Below are 22,586 nucleotides of genomic sequence, written 5' to 3'. Positions count from 1 at the left end.
ACAGTGAGGGCTCTGGGGCTGATTAATGACCCCACAATGTGATTAGCTCCCCAATTTCTGTCTTCTCATCCATCCTGAGCAAGTGCCTTATGATCTCAAGATGGCTGCTCAGAATCCAGCCATCACGGTTGAGTCCCAGGCAGGAAGGAGGGAGGAGAAACAAAAGACCTCAGTCAGATGCTTCCTGTTAATTCCTAATAAAATTCTACTAAAACATAAGAGAGAGGGAGAAGTTGGAAAATTACATACCATGAGAATCACAATCTTGTGGGGGTATGTTGGGGGCCCAGAAAGCATAAATAAGGCCAGTGGGTGGGATCTCGAAAGACAGGGAGGGCAGGCTGTGGCAGCCTGAAGAGCACTTGCTCTGTCGAAAAGAAAGGCTATTGCTGGGCTAGTATCACCAGAGCTTTTGATTTTTCAAGAGAAGCTAGAAATACTGCTTTTTGTGTAAAATCTCAATATATATATATATACTGAGTGCTGACAATTCCAAAAATTATTTTTTTTTTGGTGTTTTTGTCTTTTTTTTTTTAGGGCCACACCCACGGCATATGGAGGTTCCCAGGCTAGGGGTCTATCAGAGCTGTCACTGCCAGCCTACACCACAGCCACAGCAACGCCAGATCCAAGCCTGTCTGCAACCTATACCACAGCTCACAGCAATGCTGGATCCTTAACCCACTGAGCAGGGCCAGGGATCGAACCCAAGTCCTTGTGGATGCTAGTCAAATTCATTTCCACTGTGCCACGATGGGAACTCCCCCAAAATAATTTTGAGTTCAATCAAGCATGACTGCCCACACACAGAAGCCACTGTGTTTATGACCTCTAGTGTGAGAGGCTGAGTACATATTTAGGGATCTGCTCTGTTCATATGCAATCTTGAAAATTATTATTATTCTTATTATTTTGTCTTTTTGCCTTTTCTAGGACCACTTCCCGTGGCATATGGAGGTTCCCAGGCTAGGGGTCTAATTGGAGCTGTCACTGCCAGCCTACACCACAGCCACAGCAATGCCAGATCCAAGCCCGTCTGCAACGTACACCACAGCTCACAGCAACACCGGATCTTTAACCCACTGAGCAAGGCTAGGGATCGAACCTGCAACCTCATGGTTCCTAGTCAGATTCGTTAACCACTGAGCCACGACGGGAACTCCAATCTTGAAAATTCTTAAAAAGAATTGAGAAGATGATTCTAGCAAAGAGGATTCTTAAAATGCTCTCAGACTAGAATTGGATGATTCAAAAATATCGCTACAAATATGTCTCTGTGTGAGAGGCTTTGTGAGCTTTCCATCCCTTTGTTCTCTATAATTAAGGGTATTTGCATGAAAAACCAGTATTTGAGACTCTTGGTCCTGCAGCCACCATTCCCAATCCGCGCCCTGTATTGCTCCTGGGAGCCATGGTGACCAGGAGAAGTGACATGTCTCCAGGTGAGGAAGGGCAGCCCTGGGGGCAGTAGGACTCAGCCCTTGAGCCCCTCGCCTCTCCCTCCGCATGCACCCAGGCAGCATCCTGAGTAATTAAGGAGGCAGGAAGAAATGGAGAAAACATGCACAACGGTGAGTTAATAGATTTCTCCGTTTAAAATGTACCAAGACATCTCAACAGCAACTTTGTCGTAAACAATGATCTTCTCTGCTTTCAGATTTATATCTGAATGTGTTCCGTCTTGCTAGCTAAATTTAACAGCCAGCGTTTTCTCTTGCTAACAACCATGCGCTCTCCCCTTTCCACTTCGGGTGTAAATTTTGCTTCATTACGAATTAATAATATTTACGCCATATGTTCCATCGAACCCGAGCTGCCCTTCTCTGGAGCACCGCGTCAGGGACACGTTTGCTGGCGAGAGCGCCTCCTTTTAGAGCTCCCACGCAAACCGCACGGGCGAAACCGTGGCTTTTCCTCTGTCTTGCCCACTCTTCCTCTCCAAGGGCCTTGAAGAGAACTGGAGGGAACAAAATAATAAACATGCCGGCTGAATTTATTTTCAGTGACCATCTCTCAGACTGTGCTGCATAGATCAGCAGTTTTCGGAGTGAATTATGCTAATGCCAGTCTGGCCATATTCTATTTTTCTTTTCCACCAAGAAATGAGAAATAATGAACTGTCGTCCTCTTGTCTAGACTTCGCTCTATCTAACCAGCTTTTCGTGTCATTTCCTCCGGAGGCACATGAGAGTAGCACACATTACCATGAATTAAGCACCTCTTTTCTTTCTTTTTTTTTTTTTCCCCTCTTCATAAGAATTGCTGAGGTGTGGGGACATCTCTTTCTCTGAGAAGGAGAAATTGTCTGATTCTTCCATCTGACAGCTTTCTCTGAGGGAGATGCGTTTGTGTTACCTCCCTTCCCTCGGGTTACTAATTTGGGGGACTTTCTCTGTAATTCACTAAGAACACGGTTTCCAAATGTGTCTCCATCAGTTGGCACAGGCTGCGTTTTTCCATTTACGCTGAAGATCAAACGGTTTGCCAAAACCAGGGTTTATTTCTAGAAAATGGAGGCAGCGTCTCTGCACCTTGAGTGTCTGCTTCCCGCGAGGCCGTTCCGCTCGGAGATCCCCACTCGCCTCCTTTGTGGTTTCTAATTCTGGTCTCCTTCTAAATTAGAGAACGGTTTTCTTTTTCTCCCCCCCCCCCACTCCCCTTTCTGTTAAGAAGATATTAATATGCGGCATAATGGGCAGCTGTGGGGGGTTTCACTCTCAGAGAAGCAACCTGGCCCTTTAGAATGTTCTGGAATAGAAGTGTCAGGGGCCCTGCCTCCCCCTCTGTCATTAACTCCTCTGCGACTTTGAAAATTCCCCTGTTCTGTGACGCTCTCTTTCCGGCAATATCCTGAGATTCTAGGCCTGGGATATCATTAACCTTTAAAAGTATATACATTATAAACCAAGGTTGTCTTCCTCCCCCGCCAGATGTTTCAATGTTTAGATAGTGGGTTTTTTTTTTTTTTTCCTTTTTTAAACAAATATTGATTATTTGTTAGCTTTCACCTTATAGAAACCTCTCCAGGAAAAATAAGCTTCTTTTCTTTCACAGAGAAGGATGAACACAAAAGAAATTCTATAAATAGGATTTTATGGAGTGGAAAAAGTTGGTTTCTAAATTTCCCATGAGATGTCAGTAGTTGTTGAGAGGAAATGGGGGTGATAATTTCAAATCTTTCTAATCTTAGGCTCCTAATGAACTTGAATGATTTGTGATTCTCGCCCATCCCATGGGCCCTTATTCTTTCAATTCTGAAAACAAAACAAACAACAATAACAACAACAACAAAAAAAAACCTGAAAAATCCCAAAAACCTTTCTTTAAACTGGTTCTACATCATGGAAGAAGCCTGGGAGCTGTCAAATGTGCCTGGCACTGAGCAAATCCTAAAAATAGCTTTGTATGATGAGCTGCCTTATCCTCTTTGTACAAATAAGGAAATTTAGATGCCGAGACACTAATGACCTGCTCAAGGTCACGTAGCAAAGTCGAGATTCAAACTCATGTGCATTTGACTCCACAGCTTGTTTTTTTTCCTTGTCCGTTTCTCGCCCATCCTTTCTTAGGAATCTTTCTGCTTTCTCATGTTACCATGTTTCTTGGCCTCCGCTTCCACTGAAGCAGTTCCCCTACCACTCATTGGTCATCTGAAGAACTGCATCCCAGGGCATAAGGGGCAACTGTGCAGACAATTAAGAGCTACCAAACCTTCAGGTTTTTACCCCAGGCTCTGAGATCACTTCTACCCTCTGAGAGCCATACCCAAGACTGATCCAGCGCTGCCTCCCTCACTGAGCCCAGAATACCACTTACATAGAGAGGACAGCAAATCAGGTCCTTATTGAGCGGACGGGTGGAGGAAAAGTCTTGACCTTTGGAGACATTCCCTGTTTGAGTCCATTGAAAACATTTGATGACCGTGAGCATAAACCTAGGAAAACTTGTTTCCAGGTGACTTTGTTTATATCCCAAAGCTTCCCAACAGGGCCTCTCTCGAGGCTCCAGACTTTGTCTCTTGAATCTTGGGTTCTTCCTGCAGCTCTAAGCTGAGCCACCTCCCCGCTTCTCCCCAAAGTTCCCACGTTTCCTACTCCATCCTCTAGGAGAGGCCTGGCTGTAAATCCCTGCTCTGTGATCTTGGGCCAGTCATGTCCCTTCTCTGTGGTCTCAGCTCACCCGTCATCAAAATGGGGACCAAAAACACCTCCCTCACAACGTGGTTGTAAAGATCCAGAGAGCTAGGAGGCAGGGAAGGGCCTGGCATACAAATGGCACCCAAGAAGTGCCTGCAGAATCAAAACGCTCTTAAAGCACTTCCTGTCTACTGTGGCCAGCGTGGATTCCACCCCCCTCCCCTGCACCCCGTCCCCTGTCCCAGTAGCAGATGTTACTGTCAACTGTGTTTGCAGGTATCACTAGGAAAGATAAGTTACCTTGGAAAGGGGATAAGTGGAGAAATCTCTTTGGTAAATTACGGCTCCTACTCAAAGTTTGACACTTCTATTTTCTACCTGTCAGGAAAAAAATAACTATATACCAGTGGTCAGTGTGGTTTCCCTTCTTCTACTTCATTACCTCACAGAGCCAGCCAGGCAGAGCTCGTGTCCTGTGGGGAGCGGGTTGTCCGGAGGACACTGGTCTGATAATTAGAGAAAACCAGTAGCTGTTTCTAATGAAGCTTTGGAAATGAATGGTTCGGGTTGTTAGAATTCCTTGGGAGAGACTGGAGCGTGGCTCCCCGCAGAACCCAATAGAGATAGCCATCTCGGTGACAGGTGACGTGAAAAGCTCTGCGTCCACTGACATGTTGTTACTGGGGCTCAATAACCGTGCGCTGATGTGCTTTGAAGTCTGCCATGGTGACTTGTGATTGAAATACGGAGCCGGAGCCCAGGAGGAAGCTGGATGTGAATTGATGGCCTAAGGAATACAGACAGGAAGGAAGGAAAGAAGGGATGAAGGGATGGAGGGAGGGAGGGAGGATGCCAGCATATAAGGAGCACCAGCCTCGGCCGGGTACCACTCCAGCCATGTCAGGACCCCTGAAATGACCAGATCCTGCTTGCCAATCAAGCCCTGGCCCGGTGGATTCCTAAGGGAGCTCTTCACCCAGGGGACAATGACAAATGGGAAACCGAGGGGCCACTTTATCATTAGCTGGGGTGACGGATGTGGACACGTTTGGAAAGTTGAAAGCAGATGGAATGTAATTCAGCTAAATGGACAGCTGCCCCAGAGGCCCAGCTTTCAGGATTCCCAGCCTGTGCGGGAACTCACCTCCCAGTATGATCCTGTTCCGAGAGGCGGTGCCTCTGGACAAGCAGAGGGCCACCTCCATTCTGAACAGCCCAAGCTCTTGTACCCAGAAATGGTGAGCTCCCTTTCTCTAGACAGGATGGGGCTGCTCACTGACAGGTCAGCCGTAGGCAGCCTCTGATGGGGCCAAGAGGGTTCCAGCTCTGGAAGAGGAAGAGGGTGGAGAGAGAGCAGGAAGGGAACCAGCGTTTGTCGTGGACCAGCCAGGGGCCAGGCATCATTTCAGGGCCTCGGGATGCAGTGCCTCATCTCATCTCCACACCTTCCATGCAGGAGGGTGGTGTTATCTTCAGTTTAGGGATCAGCAAAGAAAGGCACTGAATATTTAAGCCAATTGTCCACGGCCACGCAGCTAGAAGCAGCAGCTGGGCCAGGATTTTAATGCTGGTCTCCCTGATGCTGAAACCATGCTCTTTTCAGCATGCCTCCCCTGTTCCCAGACCACAATGACTGTAACAAAGGCTGCCTGTTTTATAGCGCGGGACACTGAGGCTCAAGAAGGGGAAATAGTTTAACCAGAGCCATCCACTTCTGAGTGGCAGAGCCAGGTTCCGTGTAAGAGTTGCCATCCTAGAGCCCCTCCTCTTCCCAGCCCTTCTGACCCCTGATGAACCGCATTACAGGAACCCACGTGATCGAACCTCAACTTCCAGTTTCAGCCTCCTCTCCCACCCATCCCCTGCCATTCACCTTGCACCAGTTCCAGCTGTGCAGGGGGAGGGGGCACACAGCCGGACCCAAGGCTTGGAGGTGGGGCAGGACGGGACAGGCTGGGTCTGGCCCGTGACGTATCCCTTCCCATCTTCGGCAGGAGCTGCAGGCTCAGCAGCAGCAGCTTGTCCATGGCCGCCGTGGACATCCTCTACATCGACATCACGAGGCGGTGGAGCTCCATGACTGTGGACCAGCGGGATTCAGGTACCTGATGGCCGGCCCCCGCCGCGTCCTGCGGGAGAGCAGATGGGGGCGGGCGGTACATTTCCTGTCCCTTCTTATTAAGGGTCCGGGCGGGGAGAGGAGGGAGGGCATCCTGTTGTTTTTGAACCAAACTTGGGTCTGTTCACCCATGCACGGTTGCCAATCTACCAACAGCGGGTTGTGGTGAAGGAAACCACCGTGTTTATTGCAGGGCTCCGAGCAAGGAGTCCAGACAGCTAGTGTTCAAAACTCCTCGATGGCTTTCAGGGAAAGGTTTTTGAAAACAGGGTGAGGGAGGGGGACTGTAGGGTGCGTGATCAGCTCATGGACAGTCTTCTGAGGCAATCAGGAGACAGTATCAACCGGTCTGGGGCCTATGTGCTTTGGGCAGCATACGGTTAATTTCTTCCACCTGGGGTACAGGTTTCAGTGTCTGCAAGACAGCTCAAAGGAGGGAGTTCCTGTTGTGGCTCAGCTGTAATGAACCCAGCTAGTATCCATGAAGATGCAGGTTCGATCCCTGGCCTTGCTCAGTGGGTCCAAGGATCTGGTGTTGCTGTGAGCTGCGGTGTAGGTTGCAGACATAGCTCAGGTCTTGAGTTGCTGTGGCTGTGCCGTAGGCTGGCAGGTGCAGCTCCGATTCAATCTCTGGCCTGAACTTCCATATGCCACAGATGTGGCCCTGAAGGACCCCAAATGAAAAGCAGCTCAAAGGATGTGGCTCAGAGTATTACCTATAGCCCTTGAAGAGGTACTTAAAGATCTTCGACTTTGTTTAATGGCTAAACTATAATTATTTTGTTTTGCTTGACTGTTTTCCTTTGTTTCTGCATTTTCTCACTTGTCTGATTAAAGTCATCCTTTGGAACTCAGGGAAGGCCTAGGAGGCTAAATTTTTCTACAAACTGTAGAAAAACAGGCAGAGGACATGGAGGGGGTGGGGTTCTGTCCTAGGAAGGCCCCAGAAGGTCCTGCTCCATTACCCTCTCAGCTCTAGACATCACTGGAAGGATTGAGGTGAGTTTAAGTTCAAGAGCACTGTCCTGAATTCTCTACCAGGGCTGTGCCCAGCCGTGTTGTATTCCCACCCCGGACTCCTTTGCCGTTGTTGAAAGCGTCGATTCCGCTTATATGGGAAATGTTTACTTATGCCTTGGTTGGTTCATCCCTCAGCACACATTCCCTGGGTACAAGCTGGGCTGGACCCAGGATGGATTGGAGGGAATAACGCTTGGTTCTGGCCCAGAAGGAGCTGGCTGCAGACTGAGGAAGCAGAGGTGCACATAACAGTAGCTAGTGTGATGCGTACCAGGATGGAGGGACCCACAGGGAGGGTGGGGTCCAGCCTTTCCAGTAAGGAAACCCAGCCGAGGAGCTCCCGAGCAAGGGAGACCCAAGGAGGGCTTCTCGCAGAAGGCTGAGCAGGATAAGCCTGGCGACAGGGTGGGCAGACCCTTCCTGCAGGGGAGTTGCCTGGCCGAGGCAGTGACACACATGAAAAGCTCAGGTCACCCCAAGTCGCCTGGACAGGTCAGAGCCGGGGGAAGGGGGAAGGGGCAGAGATGGCATTATAGGAGCTGTCGAGGCCTTGAATGCCCCCCAAGGAGCTTGATTTTGATTCTCTAGATTATATGGGGTCGCTGAAGAATTCCATAAGAAGAATGCACTTTTGGGTGGATGAATTTCTGATGTTTTACCTCCCAGAGGGTGTTTTTCTAAAAAGGCATAATAACCACACCTGACATTTGCACAGCCCATCACAAAATTACAGCATGCTCTCATGTACATTCTCTCGTTAAACATCCTCGAGAACCAGTGCAGTAGGTATTACCGTCCATAATTCAGAGTCAATTGCAGCTCAGGTGATCTGGCAACAGGCTATCCTCCATTTAGCTGCCTGCTCACAAAAGGGACACAAGGAGGGGGTGCCTCAGGGAGCAGTTTTCTCCTTCAATAGGGCCACGAGTACATGAAATCGGGGCCCGGGGCAGTAGAGAGGGCTAGGTTGGGGGACCCAGGTTAGAACTGACAATACCACTTCCTACAATGTAAGCTTGAGGCTCTTTCACCTGGTCATGTCCATGTCCTTCCCTGTAAACGGTGCCAGCAGCACCTGCTCTCTGGGGTGCCCTGGGTGAGAGGGTCAGAAAGCCTGGGGGAGCCCTCGAAGGCAGTTTGTATTGTCAGTGGGCGCCACCAGGGAGAACCAGCGGGGTGCTCCCTGCCAGATCCCGCCCACACCTCTGATCTGCCCTGGGCTACAGCTCGCTGACCACAGGGACCGGCACCCCTTCCTGCAGGTGCCGGCACTGAGGCACCATTTGCTAATTGGCTTCACATTTGATCATGATGCTTCCAGCTGCCAGTCATTGGGCATTTCCTATGTGCCGAGCAGTCCGCTGAGCACTGAACGTGAGCAGCATGGGCTAGAATCCTCCTGGAGGTAGATGTGATTACCTCCGTCTTACAGAAAAGGAAATTAAGGCTCAGAGGCATGGCCAGCGGGTAAGGCTTTAACACCAAGCCTCCACAGTCCTGTTCTGGTTGCTTCCTCCTGCCCATTGGTCTTAGAGTAAGATGACTATCCAGCTCCCCACTGCCCCCATTTCTTCAGTTCGGAAGCAAAACTCAGGAGCTAATAATTCCCATTGATTTCAACAAGGTGAGCGCTGCTATCGGACAACCGCCGCATTTGGAGCTCCCTTCCACCTTCCCTGGCAACCAGGAGAGCGTCTTAGACGTAGGCAGGTTAATTACCATTTCGAGGACCTGGAGCGCTCATGTGACAGTCGAGCCATTGCTTTTTGCTGATGCCTCCAGAAAGTGAAGCAGTGTTTGCTCTGTGAGCCGAACTCGGGACGTCATCATAGGAGCCTGTGGAGGGGGCCGGGGAGGGGTTGGGGGTGGCAGTGGAATTATTAAATATTGAAATTGATCAGGAGTAGCAGCAGGAAGCTATTTATCATGTTTTACTGCTTCAAACTAGCATTACCATCTGGCCCATTGTTAATTCGGAGTCGCTTTTCATGTTTTGTTTGCCTCTTGAATTGCTCCCGTAAGTGGAATCCACAGGGCTACCCACAATAGAGGCTCGGGGTGAGGTTTTCTGGGGTCTGCAGGGTCTCTCCATCTGCTGACCAAGCTAAGGAGATGGGAAAAAAATACTTATTTTTAGTACACACTGACGCACGCATCTGGGACTGGGATCTTCCAGGCCTTTCCGCCAAGCGTCAGCCCCTGAGTGTGTGGAATAACACTCATTATTAACTGCAATTTCGAGATCACCTCCTCCATGCAAAGATCACTGCTAATTCTCACACCAGACGTTTGAGGTGGGTAGTCATATCCCATTTTACGGAGGAGGGGCCTGACGTTCCAAGAGCAAAAGGAACTTGTCTGAAATCTCACAGCCTGTGAATAGCAGAGGCCAGATCTGGACTCAAGCTTCCTACCTCCTGGCCCAGGATAATGCCCCTAGTCCAGGGCCAAACCGAGCAGTGCCCACCCCTTGTCTCTGGGCACATGATGAAAAGGATGTACGTTGACAGTTGTAGACAGGGTATGGCCAGCACTCTGATGGGGACAAAGGAGGGGCACCGTGAGAATGAGGAGAGCACAAGTAAAGTACTTAGCATGGTGTGGGACCCAAAAAAGGCACTCACTCCACGTTCTGTACCCCAGAAGGCCTGCCGCAAGGCCCAGAGCATGCAAAAGCATCTCACCCTGTGCCCAGTGAACATTTGATGAGCAGACAAATGCCAACAGAAAAACGTCCCATTGTGGCTCAGCAATAACAAACCCGACTAGTATCCATGAGGACTTGGGTTTGACCCTTGGCCTCGCTCAGTGGGTTAAGGATCCAGTGTTGCCATGAGCTGTGGTGCAGGTTGCAGACGTGACTTGAATCCTGTGCCGCTGTGGCTGTGGCATAGGCCGGCAGCTGTAGCTCCGATTGGACTCATAGCCTAGGAACTTCCATATGGCACAGGTGCAGCCCGAAAAAGACAAACCTCCCTCCCCCTAAAAAATGTCCCACACCCCCACACCAGAGAGTTCCAAGCGTGAGAAACATGCCTTAGACTAGCGGTATTCTCTAAGGCTCTCCCTCTGCTTTCCTACTGTCCAGTGTAAAACACCAGCCCATTTGGATAAGACCCTCACCCCACACCCAAGCCCAGGTATGTCCAAGAGCGAATGCACCTTCCCTTTCTGGAAGCCAGCCCAGACCTTCCTTCTGCCTTAATGAGACTTTGGACCCACCAAGGGGCTTAACCAGATTCCTGATGCTTGAGGCTTTAATGAGCCTTTATTTGACCCTGCCTGAGGAGACCCTGCTATTGAAATGGAGAAGAAAAAATGGTGTTTAAAAAGATTGGAGAGGAAAAAAACCCAAAGCTAGTAAGAAAATGCATGCATGTTATGAAATCTAAATCTCAGACCATCTTTCTAAACAGGTCTTTTTATTGATTGCTTTTTAATTGCACCTCAGGTGCATAGAATTGGGTTAACCATAATCCCTGGTTCACAAGACACTGCCGTCCTAGTCCGTGCATAGCCTGCTGCATTTAGTTTTTTTGAGTTTTTTGGTTTTTTGTTTGTTTTGTTTTGTTTTTTTGTCTTTTTAGGGCCGCACCTATGGTTCCCAGGCTAGGGCTCAAATTGGAGCAATAGTTGCCAACCTGTGCCACAGCCATTTGGGATCCAAGTCACATCTGCGACCTACACCACAGCTCACGGCAACACCAGATCCTAAACCCACTGAACGAGGCCAGGGATTGAACCCGCGACCTCATGGATGCTAGTCAGATTTGTTTCCACTGAGCCACGATGGGAACTCCGAGTTAGTTATTTTTAATAATGGAATAAACATCCACACTCTCATGACCCAAAGCAAAAGCTAGGACTTGACAATAACCCATATCTAACACAAGGCTCTTCCCCCAACAGCAGCCCCTTTCCTGCCTCCCTCCACCTGAGGGGCCCTCATCTGCATCCCATGCCCATCACTCCCTAAATAGGCCACCTTCATCTCTGTTAGAATGCTGATGACTCTTTAGGAGCTTGGTAGAATTTAGTAATATGCAGTCTCACGCTCTCCAGCAGACCAATGTAATTGTCATTAAAAAAAAAAAAAAAGATTTCAATTTCCAATGTGAGAATTTCTAGCAGAACACAGAAATCTAAATAAGGGTGTTATCAGCAAAACTGGGGCGTGGTAGCCCTCTCACTGCCCCGAATCCAACAAAGAAATAAATTTGTCCCTGAAGATGCAGTTATTTCGTAAATTGCACTCACAAACACCTCCTTATCATTGAGGCTTTGCTCTCGACTCTTCCTGGAGTGGAATTCACTTCTCTGTGGCGAGAGACGAGGAGAGCATCAAGATGAGGCAATAAAGGACAGTATTCCTGGAGTCATCTGGAAGAGACAAACATGTCACTTGCAAAGGGAATGTTGGAGCCCAGCACCTAGGTGTCTTGTCCATCTAACGCATGGCCGACATCTGGGGGCTTCAGAACAGCTTTGTTACTTCGCAGCCAGATGTTGGGCTGTTTTAAGCTATAAGCCAGAGGTCCCTCGCAGTGGGCAATGGAAACGTGATTGCAAAGCAAGGAAAAAAATGGATTTGAGAGTCTTTCCCACCCACCTTCTCCACCTACCCGAGCACACATGAGACACACACATATGTGTGTACGGCACACCCTCACACACCTTGCCTGCAGAGGGAGAGCAAAGAGTGGCATGTTTAATGTCTCCTGTGTGCTGTGGGCTCTTTGACCAAAATAAAACACATTTCTTCCACTGCTTGAAGAACTCCTGACCTCATCTACGGGCCCCCCTTTGCGGAGCTGGGTTTGACCAGCCGTATGACCAAAGCCACGGGCTCTGGCATCAGAGAAGCCTGGCTTCAAATCGGAGCCTGCTAACTTGCAAGCTCTGTAATCTCTGTGGGTTATGTAACTTCCTCTGAGCCTCACACTCATCTGAAAAGTGGAGATAACAATGGTGTCCACTTCATACAAACATCCATCGAGATGGATGAAACAGGACAAAGCAGAGTGTGCTCGGGGCGGGGTCTGCACTGGCTGGATAAGCAGGGTGGCTACTGTAGTTATCACATGGCTCTCACGGCGCCCCTCTCTCGGGAGATGCTTCCTGGACACCTGCTCATGCCAGGCGCTCTGCAGGTGCTGCGAACAGACAGGGAGAAATGCCTGCCTGGAGCCGCCCGCAGCCTGAGAGAGGGAAGGAATGTGGTGGCCACAGACTTTCCCTTGGAGTCAACCGAGTGCCAGGCCCTCCCCTCCTTTCACTTCAAGACGGCCCTCTCCTGCCTTTGCCCTTGGCCTGGACCATTGCTGTCAACAGCCTGGCGCCCTGGCTGCCCATCCCCACCCCTCCTGCCCCTCCCTCCTACACTGCATGGTTGGGTGTCTGGCTGGGAAGAGAAACCCAGACGTCTGACTCACGAAAAGGGGGCAGGGTGGGTGAAGCTGGGGACCTTTAGCAAGAAAGGCAGCTCCACCAGCCTCAGAGCTGCCAGGCCAGAAAGCATATACAGCATCTCCCCAAGTCCACGGTGGTCCCTGAAAACCAGCTTCGCCTACTCCTCCCTGCATCTGCTGGGTGCTCCTGCCCTTGGCTGGTGGTGGCCGCCTCCAGCCCTCCTTCTGTGTCACCTCCCAGCTCAGAGTCCCCCATCTGCCTGCCGTCATGGTGTCACAACTCCAATTCTAGGGGAGTGAATGAGGGCCCTGCGCCCTGTGCAGCCACCCCTCCCATCACTCCCCCACACTCAGGCCAGTCAAGGTGGCCGGCCACCTTGGAGGTCCTTCCCTGGTGGTGAGGGTGAGGAGGGGGCACTTTACCTCTGCCTGCATCTCCTCCCACACACACCACTTCCTCAGCCCTCAGGTTGGGCCAGGTCCCCCTTCCCATCAGCTCCAGTAGCATCCAGCCCAGAGGTAATTCAACACTGGGAAGTTCCCATGTGGCTTAGCCAGTTAAGGATCCGGCATTATCACTGCAGTGGCTCAGGTCCCTGCTGTGGCACAGGTTTGATCCCTGGCCAGGAGTACTTTCACATGCCCCAGGTGTGGCCAAAAAAAAAATAAACACTGTGTAATTAGATGGTGGCATCTGACCCTTGAGCCAGACTCACCTCCATGATGCCAAGTTGTTCCCACCTTAACAAAGCCTAACACTATGCCCGCCACATAGTAGGTGCTCTGCATACGTGTGCGGGATGGACGAGGGATCCAGCCCTGACGATCAGCTGACATCTGTGGGTGTCTGAGTCTCATGACTGTCTCTCACCAAATTCCCTCAGTCGACTTATGCAAATCTTCTGCCTCCTGTACTTTCATCAGCTGGGATGAGCCCCAACCGAAATGTATTTGGTTAACGATGTACTGAAATATTTAAAAGTATTTTTACTTGGAAGGCTTAGCGGAGCCTCACTTATGCATATACATGGCTGGCCCCCTCCCTCTGAGACACGAAAGGCAGGTTTCACGCAGCACCTCGTGCCGTGTCTGGCACAAGCGACATTCTTCAGCCTTGAAATTATCTCAAAGTCAGATGGGCCTCCCTGGATGTGTGCCCTCCGTGCTTACAAAATAGTCAGCGTCAGAATTATTTTTAATAAAAGCAAGTGAGCCAACAGAGATGCCAGCTCGCCTCTCCCGCACAGACGCTTATCTGGGGCTGCTACCGTGCAGGCTGCGCCTTCTGTAGTGATGTTCCCCTCGGTGAGTGTCGCCTGGAGACGAGTGTTCACCCCCACCGCCCTTTTCTTCCTCTCCAGCACCTCCAGGGTGAGGGCACAGGATCTCCGCCATTGTCTGGTCCCACCCCCCACCCCCTCAAAAAAAATGACAAAAGGAAAAAAGTGGAATGATTTTTTTATGCAGCCTTCTCCTTGTCTTGGACTTGTTGCTCACCATCCCAGATCTTGCAGAAACAGCAGCAGCAGGATGGAGGTTGTGGGAAAAGCGCGAGCCATGAAGTCAGCCTGGCTGAGTTTGCTTCCCTGCACGGCCCATCTGGGACCCTGGGTGGCTGCGGTGGGGGTGGGGGAGCACTTCAGCTCCAGGAGATGCAGTTTCCTTTAAAACGGGCCAGTGACATCCACCTTGGGCTGTTGTAAAGATTTAGAAAGTGTAGACCTGGCTCTTTTTTTTTTTTTTTTTTAAACTTTAACCACCACTGTCGTTCTTGACGAGTGTGCATGCTTTCCAGATTATAGCACAGTTTTGCACTCCTCTTGTGCACTGAAAGCTCACACTCCCGAGGAGCACGGTCTTATTCCCATGACCCCACTCATGGAGGAGGAAACCGAGGTGGGGAGGGGGTCAAGAGGGGTCCAGGACAGAGCAGGAACCAGTCCCAAGCCTCTGTCCCATGCTGCCTTGGGAAGAGACAGCAGTGATGAGTAAAGATGGAAAGACTGCCCATCCCCAGATACCCCCAGGCTGAGGCATCTGCAGGTGGGCAGGGTTGTGTTTGGTAAGACTGGGAGGTGGCGGGGGGGGTTTACAAGGGTGACAGATGCATCCAGGGGCCTCCTCCCCAACACCTCTCCCACCTGCTCCCCTACCACCAAGGGGACTCGGACTTGTTGCTCACCATCCCAGATCCTGCAGGAACAAGCGGCCGCAGTCACACACGCTTCACTGCTACAAAGCTCAGCACTTGGCTCTGCTCACAGCACCTCTATTCAAAGCTGAGGAAATGAGAACTAGGCAGGTTGGGGCCACGTCCAAAGGCGCCTCACTAGCCCTTGGACGAGGACCCATGTCTTCTAACTAAATCTTGTGCAGCTCTTCTGCTGCCCCATAAGGTGACTACTAGTGATTGACATGAATATGGGCATCTATGGATTTTTTTAAATTATAGACTTGTTGAGAATAGTTTTAGATTACAGAAAAAATGAGCAGATAGTAGAGAGAATCCCCTTATATCCCCCAAATGCACAGGTTTCCCTATAATACCTGGTATTAGTGTGCATGTATTGTAGTTAATGAACAAATAGTAATACATTTTTATTAATTAAAGTCCATAGTTTACATTAAAGTTCACTCTGTGTTGTACATCCTGTGTGTCATGACAAGTGCAGAATGTGACATATCCAACAGTACCGTACAGAATGCTTTCACTAAAAAAACCTAAAAATCCCCTGTGCCCCCCTCCCCCAGTTCATCCTCCCTCCCCCTGAACCCATCAGCCACAGACCTTTTACTCTCTCCATCACTCTCCCTTTTCCTGAATGTGATATAGTTGGAATCATACAGTACGTAGTCTTTTCAGCCTACTTCTTTCACTTAGTAATGTGCATTTAAGGGTCCTCCGTGTTGTTTTGTGGCGTGATAGCTCATTTCTTCTTTTTAATTAAAAATAATGTTTTGGCCACACCCACATAATGCAGAAGTCCCTGGGCCAGGGATCGAACCTGTGCCAGGGATCCATCTGAGCTGCTGCAGTGACAACACCAGATCCTTAACCCACTGCACCACAAGGGAACTTGGGTAGCTCATTATGTTTTATCTCTGAGTAATAGTTCATTGGATATGAATATGCCATAGTTTGTTAATTCATTCACCTATTGAAGGGCATGTTTTTTGCTTCCAATTTTTGACAGTTATGAATAAAGCTGCTATAAACATTTGCATGCAGGTTTTGTGTAGACATAAGTTTTCAAAACAGCTGGGCAAATACCTAGTAATGTGATTGCTGGATCATATGGGGAGACCGTGTTTAGCTTTTTAAGAAACTACCACACTGTCTTTCAAAATAGCTGTCCCATTTCACATTCTCACCAGCAATGAATGAGAGTTTCTGTTGCTCCACATTCTTGTCAGCAGTAAGTATTGTCAGTTGTTTTGGATTCAGCCATTATAATAGGTATGTGATGGTACCACATTGTTTTAATTTGCAATTTTCTAAAGACGTATGATGTTGAGTATCTTTTCTTTTTCTTTCCCTCTCTTTTTTTGGCTTTTTAAAAAGGGCCGCACTCGTGGCATGTGGAGGTTCCCAGGCTAGGGGTCTAATCAGAGCTAGAGCTGCCACAATATGCCACAGCCACAGCAACATGGGGTCCAAGCCACATCTGCGACCTCCACCACAGCTCACGGCAACGCTGGATCCTTAACCCACTGAGTGAGGCCAGAAATTGAACCCGCAACCTCATGGTTCCTAGTTGGATTTGTTTCCACTGCACCATGACGGGAACGCCGAGTATCTTTTCATATGCTTGCCATTTGTATATTTTTTTTAACAAGATGTCCAGATCTTTGCCTATTTAAAATTTTTTTTCTTATTGTTGTGTTTTAAGTGTTCTTTGTATATTTTAGATACAAGTCTGTTATCAGATCTATCTTTTGCAAATATTTTCTCCCAGTATGTGGCTTATCTTTTCATTCTCTCAACAATATCTTTACAGAGCAGAAGTTCGTTATCAATTTTAACATCAACTTTTGTTCTTTCATGGATTTTGCCTTTGGTGTTGTATCTAAAAATTCATAGCCAAATCCAGGGTCCCTAGTTATTTCCCCTATGTCATCTTCTAAAGCTTGTATAGTTTTGCAAAATGTGATCCATTTTGAGTTAATTTTTGTGAAAGGTGCAAGGTCTGTGTTTAGGTTCTTTTTCTTTTTTTTAATAACTATGTCCACTTGTTCTAACACCATTTGCTGAAAAGGCTGTCCTCTCTCCATTGAACTGCCTTTGCTCCTTTGTCAAAGATCAGATGATTTGTGTGAGTTTATTTCGGGCTCTGTAGTCTGTTCTATTGATCTGGTTGTCCTTTCACTAATACCATGTTATTTTGATTACTATAGCTTTATAGTAAGTTTTGAAATTTCGAAGTTGGGTAGTGTCAGTTCTCTATGTTCTTCTTCAGGATTGTGTTGGCAGTTCTGGTCTTTTGCCTTTCCATATAAATTTTAGAATCAGCTGGTCAATAGCCACCAAATAACTTGCCGGGATTTTAATTCGTAATGTGCTAAATCTATCTATAGGTTGTGTTGGAAGAACTATCATCTTAACAATATTGAATCTTTCTATCCAGGAACATGAAATATCTCTCCATTTATTTAGATCTCCTTTTATTTCTCTCATTCAAGTTTCCTAGATTTCTTCATATGCATCTTCTATATGTTCTGTTAAATTTATACCTAAATATTTTATTTTGATGCTAATGTAAACGATGCTGGGTTTTTCACTTCAAAGTCCAAGTGTTTATTGCTGGTGTGTCGGAAAGTAGTTGACTATTGTAGAATAACCTGGTACCCTCAACCCTGCTACAATCACTTTGTTCCAGACGTTTGCCAATGCATTGGGATTTTCTACATTGACAATCATGTCCTTTGAGAATAAAGGCAGTTTTATTTCTACATTTCCAATCCATCTATCTTTTCTTCTTTCTTCTCTCTTGCTTTCCTTACTGAATTAGCTAAACTCCCAGGACAATGTTGAACAGGAGTGGTGAGAGGGGACATCCTTGTCCTGTTCCTAGTCTTAGGGGGAAAGCATCTAGTTTCTCATCATGAAGTATGAAGGGAGGAGTTCCCATCATGACTCAGCAATAACAGACCTGGCTAGTATCCATGAGGATGTAGGTTCGATCCCTGGCCTCGCTCAGTTGGGTTAAGGATCTGGCATGGCTGTGGCATAGGCTGGCAGCTACAGCTCTGATTCAGCCCTTGGCCTGGGAACTTCCATATGCCGTGGGTGTGGCCCTAAAAAGATTTAAAAAAAAGTATAGAGGTAGCTGAAGTGTCTTTGTAACTATTCTTTATCAAGTGGACAGAGTTTCTCTCTGTTTCTAGTTTGCCTGGGGTTTGGGGTTTGTTTGTTTATCATGAATGGTTCGATATTGTCAGATGCTTTTCCTGCATCTATTAATATGGTCATATGTTTTTTCTTCTTTAGCCTGTTGATGTGGTAGATAACATTAATTGATTTTTGAATGTCAAAGCACATTGCATACCTGGAATAAATCTCATTGGTTGTGGTGTATAATTCTTTTTATACGTTATTGGATTCCACTTGCTAATATTTTCTTGAGGATTTTTGCATCTATGTTTAATGCCAGATATTGGTCCATAGTTTGCCTTTCCAGTAATGCCATTATCTAGTATGCATAATATTGACTCATAAAATGAGTCAGGACATATTCCCCTCTGCTTCTATATTCTGTAGGAGATTGTAGAGAATTGGTATTATTTCTTTCTTAAATGTTTGGTAGAATTTATCAGTGAAACCATCAGGGCCTAGTGCTTTCTTTTTTGGGCAGTTATTAATTATTAATTCAATTTATTTAATAGATATAAACCTATTCAGATTATCTGTGTCTCTTTATGTGAGTTTTGGTGAATCGTGTCTTTCAAGAAATTGGTCCATTTCATCTAAGTTATCAAATTTGTGGACACAAAGTTATTCATAATATTTCTTCATTATTTTTTTTTTTTTTTTTTTTTTTGTCTTTTTGTCTTTTTGCCATTTCTTGGGCTGCTCCTGCAGCATGTGGAGGTTCCCGGGCTAGGGATCGAATCGGAGCTGTAGCTGCCAGCCTACGCCAGAGCCACAGCAACATAGGATCCTAGCCGCGTCTGTGACCTACACCACAGCTCACGGCAACGCCGGAACCTTGACCCACTGAGCAAGGGCGGGGATCGAACCCACAACCTCATGGTTCCTAGTCGGATTCGTTAATCACTGTGCCATGACGGGAACTCCTTCATTATCTTTTTAATGTTTGTGGGACCAGTAGTGATGAATGACCCTCTTTCATTTCTGATATTAGTAATTTTTCATTACTGGTTAGTAGTCTAGTAATCTTTTCTCTTTTTCCCTTGCTTAGCCTGGCTTATCAGTTTCATTGATCTTTTCATAGAACCAACTTTTGGTTTAATTGATTTTCCTTATCGAATACCTGTTTTAATTTCATCGATTTGTACTCTAATTTTCATTATTTCTTTTCTTCTGCTTACTTTGGATTTAATTTGCTCTTCTTTTTCTAGTTTCTAAAATGGGAGCTTAGACAATTGATTTGAGATCTTTCATTTTGTCTAATGTATGCATTCAATGCTATAAATACCCCTCTAGGCACTGCTCTCACTGCATCCCACAAAATTCCGTAAGTTCTATTTTTATTTTCACAGTGTTAAAAACATTTTTTAAAATTTCTCTTAGGCTTATTTTTTGACCCACATATTGTTTAGCTATGTGCTATTTAACCCCCAAATATTTGGGGGCTTTTCAGCTGCCTTTCGGTTATTGATCGTTAATTTCATTGTGGTATGAGAACATACTTCGTATGATTTCTATTTTTTAAATTTGTTAAGTTGTGTTTTATGGCTGAGAATGTAGTCTATATTCGTAAATGTTCTGTGCAAACCGAAAAGACTGTGTATTCTGCCCTTGTTGAATAAAGAATTTTATACATGTCAATTAGATCCAGTTGATTGATGGCGCTGTTCAGTTCAACTATATCTTTACCAATTTTCTGCCTGCTGGATCTGTCAATTACTGATAGAGGGGTGTTGAAATCTCCAGCTATAATAGTGGATTTGTCTGTTTTCCCTTGCAGTTCTATCTGTTTTACCTCACATATTTTGACACTCTGTTTTTAGCTGCATAGATGTTAAGGATTGTTACAGCTTCTTGGAGAACTGACCCCTTTATCATCATATAATGCCCACCTTTATCCCTGATAATTCTCTTTATTCTGCAGCGTGCTTTGTCTAAAATTAATACAGCTACTCCAACTTTCTTGTCGTTAGTGTGAGCTGGATGGATCTTTCTCCATCCCTTTACTTTTTATCTGTGCTTTATGTTTAGAGTGGGTGTCTTGGAAACAACGTATAGTTGGGTTTTGCTTTTTTTATCCACTCTAACAATCTCTGTCTTTTCATTAATATATTTAAACCAAAAAAATATATATTTAAACCATTCACATTTAAAGTAATTATTGCCATAGTTGGATTAATAGATACCATGCTTGTAGCTGCTTTCCTTTCATTGCACTTCTCTTTGTTTCTTATCTTACCTCCTTTTTCTGCCTTCTCTGTTTTTTTTTTTTTTTTTTTTTGTTGTCTTTGTTTGTTGTTGTTTTGTATTTCTTGCCTGCTATGGGTTTTGATACTGTGGAGGCAACCATTTTACAATCAGATGATTCCCATATTTTCTTCAACCATATTCTCAGGTTTTTAATTTCTTTAAAATAATTAGTGGTTATCCTATGGAAATAGAGACTCTCATGCTAAGTACTAAGTGAAGTAAGTCAGAAAGAGAAAGTCAAATATCGTATGATAGCGCAATGAACCTACCTACAGAAAAGAAACAAACCCATGGACTTGGAGAACAGACTTGTGGTTGCCAAGGGGGAGGGGGAGGGAGTGGGATGGACTAGGAGTTTGGGGCTAGTAGATGCAAACTATTGCATTTGAAATGGATGAGCAATGAGATCCTGTTGTATAGCACAGAGAACTATATCTGGTCATTTGTGATGGAACATGATGCAGGGTAATGTGAGAAAAAGAATGTGTGTATATATGCGTGTGTGTGTATGACTGGGTCACTTTGCTGTGCAGCAAAAACTGACAGAACATTGTAAACCAACTGTAACAGAAAAAATAAAAATCTTAAAAAAATTAGTGGTCCTTCTAGAGTTTGCAATGTACTTTTTCAGCTAATAAGTCCATTTTCAAATAGTGCTATACCACTTCCAAGACAGTGCCAGTTCCTTGTGATAGTATTCCCAATTCCTCTCTCTCTTCCCTAATAGCATTGCTGTTGCTCATTTCATTTATTCCTAAACTATAATCACCCAATACATTGTTGCTATTATTACTTTGAACAAGCAGTTATCTATTAGACCAGTCAAGAATAAGAAAAATAAAAAGGATTTATTTTACCTTCATTTATTCCTTCTCTGATGCTCTTCTTTTTGTAGACCTGAGTTTCTGAACTATATCATCTTCTTTCTCTCTGAAAAGCTTCTCTTAACGTTGCTTGCAAGGCAAGTCAATTGGCAACAAATTCCTTCAGTTTTTGTTTATCTGAGAGTCTTTATTTCTTCTTCACCTTAGAAGGACAGTTTCACTGGAGACAAGAATTCTAGGTTCGTAGAATTTTTCTTTAGTGTTTAAAAGACTTCACTCCACTTTCTTCTTATATGGTTTCTGATGAGACGGTGGATGTAATGCCTTTTTCCCTCTGGCTTCTGTCAAGGTTTTCTCTTTGTCTCTGGTTCTTTTACATTATGAATATGATATGTATTGGTGTGTGTGTGTATATATATATATATATATTTTGGGGGGTATTTCTCCTGCTTATTATTTTCTGAGATTCCTGGATTTCTGGTTTGGGTATCTTATTAATTTTGGAAAAATTTCAGCCATTATTACTTCAAATATCTCTTCTGCTCCTTCCTTCCTTTTTTCTCCTCCCGTTATTCCTGATAAATGTCAAGTCTTTTGTATTGTCCCACTGTCCCAAAATATTCTCCTTTTTAAAAATTCTTTTCTTTTAAAATCAATTTATTTGCTCGTTAAACAAAGCAGGTCACCCATTTCCCCCACCTATCCCTGCCCCTCCACTTTTGGTAACCATCAGTCTGTTCTGTTATCTATGAAAAACCTGGTCATTTTGGTTTGGTTTTGTTTTAGATTCCCCTTAAAAGAGAGATAGAGCATTTGTCTTTCTTTGTCTTATTTCACATAGCATAATGCCCTTGAAGTCCATCCATGTTGCAAATGGCACAGTTTTATTCTTCTTTTAATGCTGAATAACACTCATAACTTCTTTATGCAGTTATCCATCAGTGGACACAGGTTGTTTCCATATATTGACTACTGTAAATAATACTATAATGAAGATGAGAGAGCATATGTATTTCTGAGGTAATTTTTTCATTTTCTTCAATAAATATCTAGAAGTGGAATTGCTGGATCATATTGTAGTTCTGTTTTTAATTTTTTGTGGAAACTTCATACTGTTTTTCACAAGGACTCACCATTTTACTACATTCTCACCAGCAGGGCACAAGGATTCCCCTTTTACCATATTCTTGCCAACACTTAACTTTTTAATAATAGCCATTCTAATAGGCATGAGGTGACTGTCTCTTTGCAGTTTTGATTTGCATTTCTCTGATGATTAATGATGTTGAACATCTTTTCAGGTACCTGTTGGCCATCTGTACGTCTTCTTTGGGAAAATGTCTATTCAGATCTTCTGCCCATTTTAAAATCATATTGTTTGGTTTTTTTTCTCATTGAGTTATATGAGTTCTTTGTATATTTTGAAAATTAGCCCTTTACCACATAGATGATTCATAGTCA

At 45.7% G+C, this 22,586-nt stretch overlaps 2 protein-coding genes across 2 annotated transcripts in view; one reads left to right on the top strand and one right to left on the bottom strand.

The window, feature by feature from the left end:
- The window catches only part of TTLL11 (tubulin tyrosine ligase like 11), a 308,449-nt gene that overhangs the window by 260,613 nt on the left and 25,250 nt on the right, over positions 1 to 22,586 (top strand). The window contains 1 exon segment of the mRNA XM_021068337.1: positions 6,131 to 6,237. Coding sequence (XP_020923996.1) covers positions 6,131 to 6,237 — 107 coding nt within the window.
- LOC110256219 lies at positions 1,087 to 6,196 on the bottom strand. The gene is made up of 4 exons (XM_021068352.1): positions 6,010 to 6,196; positions 5,281 to 5,462; positions 4,579 to 4,923; positions 1,087 to 1,957 (listed from the first exon to the last, which is right to left on the bottom strand). The coding sequence occupies exons 1-4, from the start codon at positions 6,176 to 6,178 to the stop codon at positions 1,871 to 1,873; spliced, it is 783 nt and encodes a 260-aa protein (XP_020924011.1). The 5' UTR covers positions 6,179 to 6,196; the 3' UTR covers positions 1,087 to 1,870.

The sequence above is a fragment of the Sus scrofa genome, chromosome 1 (assembly GCF_000003025.6).
Source record: "Sus scrofa isolate TJ Tabasco breed Duroc chromosome 1, Sscrofa11.1, whole genome shotgun sequence".
NCBI lineage: Eukaryota > Metazoa > Chordata > Mammalia > Artiodactyla > Suidae > Sus > Sus scrofa.
This window is presented reverse-complemented; position numbering and strand designations above follow the sequence as displayed.

What these genes read in the sequence shown, in the direction of transcription:
- LOC110256219 (XM_021068352.1), bottom strand. Translation starts at nt 6,178, where the DNA reads ATGTCCACGGCGGCCATGGACAAGCTGCTGCTGCTGAGCCTGCAGCTC. An exon ending in ACAGCTGGAACTGGTGCAAG is followed by an intron (nt 5,463 to 6,009) that starts GTGAATGGCAGG and finishes TTCCTCTTCCAG; the next exon opens with AGCTGGAACCCTCTTGGCCC. An exon ending in TGCCTGGCTGGCTCTGTGAG is followed by an intron (nt 1,958 to 4,578) that starts GTAATGAAGTAG and finishes TGTTCCCTCCAG; the next exon opens with TTCTCTTCAAGGCCCTTGGA.